General features: G+C 46.1%; 1 protein-coding gene across 2 annotated transcripts in view; it reads right to left on the bottom strand.

Moving 5' to 3' along the window:
* Positions 1-564: 564 nt before the first annotated feature.
* LOC101629738 (chromosome unknown open reading frame, human C3orf52) overlaps positions 565-11,197 on the bottom strand; it is a 25,219-nt gene continuing 14,586 nt past the window's right edge. For both annotated transcript variants that reach the window (XM_004675462.2, XM_012731628.1), the window contains exons 4-6: positions 7,481-7,551; positions 4,378-4,587; positions 565-818 (exon numbers count right to left, since the gene is read on the bottom strand). In XM_004675462.2, the coding sequence (XP_004675519.2) occupies positions 4,380-4,587; positions 7,481-7,551 (279 nt within the window). In that variant the 3' untranslated portion in view covers positions 565-818; positions 4,378-4,379. The remainder of the gene's footprint in view (positions 819-4,377; positions 4,588-7,480; positions 7,552-11,197) is intronic.

Consider the following 11,197-nt stretch of genomic DNA (forward strand, 5'->3'; position numbering starts at 1 on the left):
CACACGACTCGTGCCTAAGGCGTCTGACAGGGGCTAGTAAGCCTGGGCAGTGCAAATGCAGCGGGCAAGAAGCTTGTGAAAATACAAACAGGGAAACCCCTAATGATCAGAATGCGTTCAGAATTCACAAGGAACTTTCCAAATGAGGCATTCAAGAGAATGGGGAACAGTGAGGAGATGTAAAATGATTAAGAAACGCATCTGACTTCTGTAACTGTATCTACCATCGTGAACGTTGCATGATAGGTGCTGAGGTACAGGCAGCCCCAGGTCAGGAGTGTAGGCAGCACAGGACAGTGTTGCTCGGGTCTTTAAAGTGCCTTCACGGTCTCCCTCAGAGGTGGATCAAAGACAAAAGGTGAGGCAGGGGAGAAGGGGGTTTTCATCAGACAGCTGTCTCCATTCTCCCTCACCTGGCTGCCTGGCTCTTCCTGTTCTCTTCTCTTCCCGAGCACAGGTAAAGAGGATTCTGCGTGAAAGGCACTAAGAGAAAGTCCTCTTGCAGGTGGAGATAGCTAGCATGGGAAGGACAGCAGTGACCTCCTGTCCACCCATCCTCCTGGTCATCCCCCGCCCCCCCTCCGCCATGATGCTTCCTGCCTTTGCCAAGACTGGTGCCAGCCGAGGCAGCACACGCCTGCTGGATGCTCTTTTTCCAGACACAGAGCCCGGCTGGGCAGCTGTTAGAATCACGAAGAAAAGGACAGTTATCCTCGAGTCCTTCTGCATCCTTCACAGAGTAAAATGAAAGGAATTCTGGTCTCCAAACCGCAGCAGAATTCTGCTTTCAGTCACAGACCGACCTCCAACATTTCATTCTGAAAAGAAAATTAAAGTGTCAATTTTTTTCATAATAATGATTAAGCATTTATGTTTTCATTTGATTTGACCACATTCTAATATAAACTATTTAAAACCGAATCGGTTGTAAATCCCTAACAGAGAACACTGGACTGTCCAGTCCACACCCATCCAGCTCGGAACACTTACAGAGAGGCTTGTGTGGGGGGTCTCTTCGTATGCTCTTGGCAGCTAAGTTAAATAGGCATCATATCTCCAAATGAGAGAATGAGAAAAACACACAAAGTACCTCCAAATTACAACCTATTTTAAAGTTCTGATTCTCCGTAGACAGACAGACAAATAATGATAGATGAACAGATCTTTACATCCATACATGTAAACCCAAGAGAATCCATGGAATTCTTGGAGTTGTAAAATTCAGTGTAGGGGAGGAAATACATATTTTTTTCCTGGGAGGCGGTACAGGCTATCTTTAAATTCTCTACTGGGCATATGCACCCAACAATTTTAAGACTGTCTGCTCTTTGAAGAAGTAGAGCATTATGTTTGTGGAAACTGAGTTGCTCTGCTCACCACACGGAGTGATAGTTACTTACCAGGACGTGGCAACTGGCCTAACGCCCACTGGGCTCCCCCGGGCCGTCCCCAAGGCTGCGCCTATCCTTCCACACCCACCTCTTCCCACTCAGTATAACAGAGGAAAGTCAACGCAAAGAGGAGTTTCCAGGGTCCCTGCCCCACCCAGTGAGGATACAGGTGACTTGGAGGACACAGAAGGAGAGACGCAGGGAGTACGCACATGTGAGGGAGGGCGTGCTTGCTTCTCCGCTTTGGGCTTGGAAGAGTCATATGGGGTGGAGACATGTACAGACACTTGTAAGAGATGTGCTGAGAGACACATGAGGAGGCTGACAGTGGCGGACTTTATCTTGGTATTTTACTTAAACTTTCCTCCTTTTACCCCATACCTGCCTGGTCCTTTCACGCCTCTCCTACAGCTCCCTGATAGCAGGTGCCTTAGACTTGTGACAAACTTTCGGGCCTCAGCAGCCCCTCTTTGGCTAACTCTAGCTGGGGCATTTATTCACCAGGAGATAGGTAATATTGGTATTTTACTGGGAAACTCTATCCTTTCTCTTCTTTCCTCTCTGTGCACAATCCTATTAAAGATCTTCCACACTAGGAGTATGCTTTTTTTTTTTAAAAAAAGATTTATTTATTTATTTGTGCATACAGAACTGGGGTATAGGCCAGAGGTTCAGGGGCGGCGAAAGGTTTCACCATAGACAGAGTGGGGAGCAGAACAGGCAGATCGACAACGCACACTGCTGAGGGGAGCAGCGGGCGGGTCAGGAGAGGTCTGCCACACCATGTGGTCACTCTGGGGCAGGCGGGAATCGAATTCATGCGGAAGTGGCTTTAGCTTCTCAGTGCTGTGCTTTAACCCGCTGCGCCACCAGGGAGGGCCGAGTATGCTTTGTTTTTTAAGCAGTGTGTGGCACTTTCCCAGGTGTTTCTTCTGGTGTAACTTTCTATGACTGGAGTCCCAGAGCATGATTTTGTGGTACTGAGACAACTGATATTTTCAGGAGTGTGAACACCGATCAAATGGGAAGGGTAAGGAAGTGAAGAAGGAAGAAGACCCAGAGAAGAGAGGCAGGCCAGGGAGGTACAAGGTCTGGGGTGAAGTCCAAGTATTAAAGGTAGATTGAGGTACCCCACACCTGCACACTCAAGGGATTCTACCAAGGGACCTTCTAGTATAGGAACCTTTCCCCAGGGCCTACCACAGAGCTGAGCTCTTGCAGGGAAGCAGCCCTGAGAGAAACAGGGTTTCTGCTCCTATAGTGTTTGATTGAGCTCCAGGTCCTCTCAGATGTCCTCCTCAGGCCTCAAAAGCAACGTGCCCTTTATGCTGCTCTTTACTGCCTTCCCAACCTCTTCATCCTCTCACCCCCTGACACCCACTAACCCCATATGGAAAGAGCTGGTAAACAGCACTGCAGAGGGGGATCGAGACCAGTATACCACAGAAGCCGCACCCTCCACCACGGTGCAGGCCCACCTCTCTGCTCTCACCAGCTCGCACAGCAGACTGGCTGTTTTCTTTCTTTTTACAATTCCCATTTGAGGGGGCAGAAAGTCCTCGCGCCACACGTGTGTGCCATCTGCCTGACACACTTACTTATTCAGAAGCTCTATAGGGAAACTATTCATTTATGACTCATCCCCAATGAGGTGAAAGTGGGCCTTCTAAATGTCACTCTTTTTATTTATTTGGGGGAAGAAAACTTGAATAACCGCTTTCTATAATCCTCTGCCCTCTTACAGATGCTAGTGTACTTTTACCTACTGTTATCAAGAGCCGAGCATCTTCCTACCGAGGCCTCCTCGGAGCCTGTGGGGAGACACGTGAGCCCTGTAACCTCTCTGTTCACTCCTCTGAGACCTGGGGGACTCCAAGGGGAGCTGGAGGGGGCTGGCTCTGTGCCTGCCTGCTAACCACAGCTCCACATTTGCATGTGTTATTCATCCAACTAGTAGTGACTGTCCGTTAACTGCCCATTCAAGTGCAGAAAGGGTCTCTGATGAATTATGGGTGAGAAAATGAAATATCCAAGACGGTCAATATTCTGGGCTACCCAGATCCAAGAGCCTCCAAGTGAGGAAGCAGATGTAAGACAGGAGGAGATACGGGAAGTGAAGGCCATGGCTTCTGTGTGGACTTGACAGATGGGTGTTTCAGAGCTTGCGAACATTTCATCTCCCACCTTCCATTTTACCAGGTTTTTGTGCTCAAAATTAAAAGTTCTCAGAGGGCTCTCCCTAGTGGCACAGCGGGTTAAATACCACATTATAAAGCTCTCGAAAGCCACAGCACAAGTTCGATCCCTGCCCACATGGTGTGGCAGACCTCTCCTCACACACCCACTGCTCCCCTCATCAGTGTACTTCATCAATCTGCCTGTTCTGCTCCCCACTCTGTCTCTGGTGAATCCTCTCACCCACTCTACCTCTGGTCTGTACCCCAGTTCAGTAAGCATAAATAAATAAATATTTACCAAAAAAAGTTCTCAGAACCTGCAGTCAGGCATCATCTAAGCTTATTGAATAATAACAGGTTGCTTTTGCTAGTCTTTGTTTTAGAAGTATCTGTGTAAATTCATTACCATTTTCTAAGGAAATGGACTCATTTGCCTTTTTATGCCCCTCTGTTAATTCCATTAGGAACCTAGTGGCCTTGGACAGAAAAAGAAACCAGTGCTCCGTGTTGAGATAATCTGTAAACAATTTTGCTGTGTCATTTATTTTACATCTTCAACATTGGCTTCTCCTGCGACACCACGGTGTTTCCAGGCAAGTTACTAATGACATTGAGAAGTGGGACACCAGGCTGAGAATGCAGAGAACAGCCATCCTCCGATTAATAGTCTAATTTTTTCCCCCATGATTTTTCTAACTACTCTGTCTGCTCTTGGCAGGTGGGGGGCTGTGTAACAGCACAGAACACGAAGCCCCACCCCTACCAAAATCGAACAAACCCACTGCCCCCAGGCTGGTTCATCTGCTCACCACTAAGTCAGGCTTCCGGTTGAGCTCAACTTATCGTCAGGCAAGATGGACGCAGGTCCCAGGGTCTCACAGCCAGGCACATTCTGGTCATGGAAATCTTGCTGCAAGATGTTCAGCACCACCTCCTCACTCATCACATACTCCATGAAACGGTCGTCTCCCGATGGAACCCCAAACTGCAGGTGGTAAGTTATCGTGGCATTTCCACTACTGCAAGTCAAGGCAAGCAGAGACAGTCAGACAGATAGACGCACACTCGGGAAATGCAGTGTGAGCTCATGAACATTTTTTCCTTCGCTTGTTCTCCCAGTACAAGAGAGCACAAGCTACTGTCCTAAAAGAACCTTCTTTCCGGGCCTTCCCTGGTGGCACAGCAGGTTAAAGCACAGACAGCACTAAGAAGCTGAAGCCACTTCAGCATGAGTTTGATTCCCGCCCTGGAGGTGACCACATGGCGCGGCAGACCTCTCCTGACCTGCCCGCTGCTCCCCTCAGCAGTGTACTTCGTCGATCTGCCTATTCTGCTCCCCACACTGTCTCTGATGAATCCTCTCACTGCCCCTGCACCTCTGGCCTGTACCCCAGTTCTGTAATGTATAGATAAATGAATCTTTTAAAAAAAAAACCTTCTCCCACAGGCCAACAAGGAAAGCTGAGGTGCTCCTAAACTTCTCCTTCTACCAGGAACCCAGAGACTAGGAGTCTACGGGGACAAACTGTGGAAGGGAGCAAGGGACCCTGCTATGGTTGAGGGTGTAAGCACCTGTAGTCTCCCAAAGGAGGTCCATGTACCAGGCCAGGCTCTCTTCCCCTCAGGCAGGCTGGGTAAACCCTTTTCTCCTCACTAGCCCTTCCCCCTGTTCTTTCTCTATCCTCTCTGCCTAGCCCCATCAGCCAAGTCAGAGCTGTTTGCTTGAACTATGTTACAAATTAACCTATAAAATATCTAAGGCCGAACCAAAAGCTGACTGGCTGGCCTAGTGCAACGCCCTAAGCCACCACAGATGGCCATGTGTGCAGGCAGCAAATCCTTCTTTCCCGGCCTGTCCCCAAAGTGAGAAATTGTTTCTGTCCCATTTTCCCTTCCCAAGGCTCCCAATTTGGCAACTCTCAGTAAGGGACCCAAGAGGAGGGAGTTTTCATCTAGCTAGAACATGTTTTTCCCATTTCCAAAATAAAAATAATCACAGGGCTATCCTCAGTTAATTAGTAGCTTATACAACTTGTTAAATGCTACCTCAAAAATCTAGGTTTTCACAGTTATTCTTTGGTTCAAGAAGTCCCAGGTTAAGAGTCAGCACTACAATAATTAAGATCTGGCCACAGCAGAGATTTTCATCCCAGGGCAAGTTTTACAGACCCATTAAAGGACATTCAAAACGCGCCCTCTTGTGGCCAGAGGTCATATGGCCCATATTCTAGCAATAAAGTAGGTGACAATTCACTTTATAAACTCAGGCTAGGAGTGTGCCAAACCCTGTTCCTTAAATGAATAAAACACATCGGGGGTTCGGAGAAATTCATGCTTTTACGAATGCCACTACAAACATACTGCAAAATGCACTTTCAAACTCTAAACCTGCTACCCTGGTTTGTAGGGTTCACTGCTTGCACTTCACCTTCTAATCACTGTGGATGGTGGTCATCCTGCAATCAGCCACCCTGCACCCCCACTGGTAAGGACTGGGGTGGCTTACAGAATGGGCCAGAAGCCACCTTGCGCAAGTGCAGGCCAGGAACTGGAGGATCATGCTGCCTATTCTGGATCCAGCCTGGCCAGCCCATTCTAGATCCATCAAGTCAGGTCACAGAGCAAATTCACACCACGTAAATTCCACAGGGAGAGAAGGCTTTTCAGGACAGCAGAGATCGTGTGGCCTTTGCCTCAGCTGTCCCCAAGCAGGAAAGGCCTAGCGTTTGATGAACTCAGCCTTTCCCTAGGTTTCTGCTGCTTCCGGTCCAGTGATGAGGTCAGGACCCCAACTCACAAACCCGCCAGGATCTGGCCATCTCCTGAGCCCTTTTGGAAGTAATGTCTCTTCTTAACTCACATTGCAGAAATTCTTCCTGGAATCTTTTTTAAATAAAAATCAGAAATACTTCCAGGAAGTATTTATTTGCCCAAAATACTAAAAGTTCTGGGTCTTTCTATTAAATAATAGACCATAAAAACAAAAGACTTTCTAACATTGTCTTCAGATTTATTTTCACATTTTACTCAGTTTTCTGAAAGGTTTTCCGAGCCCCTATGCAATCCCACCTCTGTGAAGCTCAACATATGAGCTGGATTCCTGGGAAATCCTTCAAGCCAGAGCAGCTTTCCTTTCTCAACACTATCTTTGAATAAGCACACAGAGGAAAAAGCGTGGCATCTGTTGACATTTTAATGCCATGAACTTCTGATTAAAATGACGATAGCAAAAAAGTGACCAGGTATTCATCGTGTTCATCGGAATAGTGCTGTGTATTTTCAGAATTGAGGTCGATTTGCCCCATTTGCTTTCACCTACTTAGAAGTTTCCCTTTCCAGATGGACTAGTATCATGGCTTGGGAAATTTAGGGTTCAAGAAGGGGAACCTCCATATAATTCACTATCAATGACCTCCATACAAGTGACTGTGTGTTCGGAGGTGATCAACACATGCAGCACTCAAGGGTGATAGAGAAGGTAGAGGAAGAAGGAAGGTTTGTCCTTTGTATCTACATCTTTATACCTTTAATATTATTATATTACTTGTGTTCCTCCAAAGCAAAACCATTACATGGACCTCGTTTGATTCACAGCACTAAGAACTACTTCTACTTCTACCCGTAGCTTATTTGAGCATCTACTGTTAAGCAGGAATGAGGGAACAGAATTGCTCACCCTTTCTTCCTTGGCACCATGTAGAAGAATAAATAATCTGGCCTTCACTTCTCTCCTTTGTAGAATAAGGGTTGAGCTTGTGGCTCTACTAACACCCTCCCAGAACCAGCACCTCAGAATTTTGTCTGATGTTGGTTTCCTTAGAGCCTTGACACTCAGGATGTCTTTCTAGGTCAATGGTGAAGGGAATCACTTTCCAGAGAAAAAGACCAACACTTAAGGTACACGTTTCTTACCTGAAGTCCACTGTTTCAACTGAAGTAAAGTAACGACTCAGCAATGGTGATGAACTGTATGCACCTGTGAGCTAAAGCAAACAAGAACAAATAAAACAGCCATACAGTATTTCTGGGTCATATCTCTCAACTGACAGAGCAAAACTACCCCTAGACCAAGTTGGGAATTAACTTAGCTAAAGTTTCTGGATCAAGAAACTTTAGAAAAGTTAGAAAATCAAAGGGTGAGCCTACTACCAACCAAATTCAATGAGAATTGCAAATGAGGGCATTTAAAAGAATCTTATTTATAAGGATCCATCGATCAGGCTGGTTTGCAATAGCTCTTATGTGTTGTGCTGACCCTTACAGCCTCGGAGATGACAGGCCAGTAGCCCCACCCACAGAGGCCCTGAGGGCCATGCAGAGAGAGGCTCACGGCAGCTGGATGACACAGGGCAGGCCACCCAGCTGACTGATTGTTGGTCAAGGGCCACTTCTCTCCTCCAGAGCTTCAGTGTAGTCAGAAAAATCCCCACTAAGTCATAGAAATAGAGCTTTTCTTTGGATCATAAGACCAAGTGGAAATATACTTGGAATTGCAAAGACATGATCTTATTTTATGCAGGAGCAATTGCAGCCATAAAAAGTAAGGATACCTGTGTTCCTGCTACTTCCATGTCTTCACATTTGACCATACTTAGCTCAACCTTCTAAGAAGCCAAGTACAGCTAATGCTACTCCTCCACACGGTCTGCTTCTCCTCCCTCTCTCCCCATGACTGACCTGTGCCGAAGCTGACAGGTATATGCTTTTCCTGTGTGTTTTAACAAATTTAATATCTCTTGTGTAGTCACAAAATCTACCCCTGGATTTATATTTTAATCATGCTTTTAATATTCTTGTAAATATGTTTAAATACGCTTAATCTCTCTTGCTTTTTTCCACTCAAAATTACATCTGAGATTTAGCCATCTAATACAGCTCGATAGAGGTTGTCTAATCTGGCTCCTTAACTTGTGCACAGATTCCACTGCTCCAACTTATTCACTCCCATGCTGACGTCCCAGGCACTGTTCCCAACTTTCACCTCTTCTAGACGCTGCTGAATAATGTCTCTGGAGCATGTCTATGTCTCTCCTCTTTGACGTGCTTGTCCAAAGTTCCCCGTGAGGAGATGTCAAGAAATGGGCTCACTTGGGTCTACGTGCAGGAGCATCACTTAACTTTCTAATCTGCTCTCTATTTTACTCTCCCCTCCCCCAACAATGTGTAAGCAGCCCAATTGCCACAGCTTTAGGCTGGCATGTTAGTGTTATCGGGGATCTGACTTGTGCCATGACATTGGGTTTCACTGTGTTTTAACTCACACTGTCCTACTCCATGGTGAGGCTGAGTATGTCTTCATGCATTGTTAATTCTAGGATTTACCAGCCGTGAATTGCCTACCACTTTCGTCTCCCTTTCTATCCGAAGTGACTGGTGCTATTCCAGATACTAGCTGTTGGTTTTACGTTATAAATATCTTCTCCCAGTCCTTGATTTGTGTTGCTATCATGGTTCGGAGATGTGAATCCTAACACGCGGCATTCAGAACATGAGGCTGAATGTATCTTTTCAGTTCACAATGGAGGGTTGAGTACTCTGTTCTGCAGCCTTGTGATTGGTTCCAGCATAAACAGCTCTGGGGTGGTCACAGTCTCCAGGGTGGACTGGAGCCCACAGCCAGATCTGAGAGATGAGACACTCTCCTTCCTGGCCCGAAGTCTCAGCCCTGATACTGTTCTGGAAACTTCGCCTCCAAGGACACCTTTGTGCTAACCGTGCAAGCCCATGTTGCCTTAGTACCCCATGACTTATCCATCAGTAAGCAAAATAGACCCAAAAGAGCAGTGTGGCTCCCCCCTAATTCCAGAAATGTCTCTCAAGTTGGTGTCCATTTAAATCACCCAGTGACAGTGCAGCTTCTTATCGGTGGAGCAGGGAATCTCAGTGTACCTCCAGTTTCTACTCCTCTAATCTTATTACTGCTGTGCTCTTTGTAAGGGCCTGACATAATAATCTCCTGATTTTAGCTGATAAGGAAAGCAGCACCCAAAAGGTGATAAAAATGCCCCAAGTTACTCCACTGGGAAGAAATTCAATACTAGGTGTGACAGACATAAACCCACCTTCCATTTGACCAAACCACCCAGTGAGGATGAAGCAGTGAAGGGACGTGTCTCCTCTATCCAGGAGGAAAGAGGCATAAAGTGCTTAGATCTCCAGGAATAAACAACAGAGTCATTTTATAGTTCTGAGCCCCAGAAGACAGAACATTGTTGTGGGCCAGAGGCAGTTCAGAAAACTAGGAAAGTGGCTTTCACAGAGCTACTCAGAGCAGGGAGAGGAGGATACTACAGAAGGGACCTCTCCTCACGTAATCGTGACAGTAATGATGACACAGGATTACGTCCAGTGAAACAGCCAAAAGGAGAAAGACAAACAGCAGATGGCTTCACTTATATGTGGAACATGGAGGCATAAGCAAGATTCAGAGAACAGCAAGCCAGCATCAAGGTCTAGAAATCTGCGACTCCCAGAGGAGGGGAGGAAGGATGGGGGGGGAGGGGCCCAGTCGACTCTGGGGGAGGACGACAGGTGCCTTGACAGTGGGCACTGGTAAGGTGACATGTAATGAAGTGGTAGATTCCTGTAACTATGAATCACAGACAGTGCTGTAAACCAATGTTGCACTGATAAAAAAAAATATATTAGAAATAAATGATGATGATGATGATGATGATGATGATGATGAACATGTCCCTGTCTTCCTTTTAGGTTATTTCTTGTGATGCAGACTAGGTTTCCTTCCTTCCAACTGTCCCTGCTCCTTCCCCACTTCTTTCCATCCTTTATTAATCTTTAGGGCATAGCCCTGTGTTTTGTTTTTATTGGGGTAACATTGGTTTACAACATTGTATGTGATTAGTTCTAGAGCCACATCTTTCAGTATGTGTTCCACACCCACCCACCACCAGGACACCTCCTGTTCTCTACCACAGACCATTGTTTTGCACATAGAAGGATCTCAGAAAAACTGTGAAGAGATGCGGTGGGGCGGCAGATTATTTTAGTGCCTTCCTCTAAGCTCCTTTTTGAAAGCACAGTGCCTGCTGTAAACTACAGCATATTAACATATTAACATATTTGGAAACTGTTACTCCACTTTGGCCAAAGGAAGTAAAATGGGGGGAGGGCTCCTCACTCCGTGTTCGGGTGTACCCACATTGTGCAATGAAGTTGGTGGCAAACAGGAGCCAGCTAGCTGATTTCCAGAGTGGAGGATTGTGTCAGATTAGAAATCAACTCCCAGAGTAAGACTCTGTCCCTACATTCTCAAAGGTCCCACCACTGATTCCTGAAGAAAGCATGCTTGAGGGTTAAGCCAGTCTAATAAGCTGGCTTAAAAGAAGTATACCAATGTGAGAGCCAGAAAGTCTGGCAGTGAGCTAGAAGAAGGCCTAAGAAAACTGTTTTAAAGCAAAAACAAGACAATAATAGAAAAGAGAAGGAATAGAGTGTCAATATCTACTCCATTACCTTCCATGTCCAGAAACTTCTAGAAACTGGCTAAGTTCCTCATTTTTGTTCCTGAACACACTTGGTTGGGAAACTAGGGGATAGTCATCTCTCTTTACTGAGCCTTATCTTTGTCACCTGTAAATAAGATAATTCTTCCTTAAAAATGTTTTGCAG

The sequence above is a fragment of the Condylura cristata genome, unplaced genomic scaffold, assembly GCF_000260355.1.
Source record: "Condylura cristata isolate star-nosed mole 26May11 unplaced genomic scaffold, ConCri1.0 scaffold00003, whole genome shotgun sequence".
Lineage (NCBI taxonomy): Eukaryota > Metazoa > Chordata > Mammalia > Eulipotyphla > Talpidae > Condylura > Condylura cristata.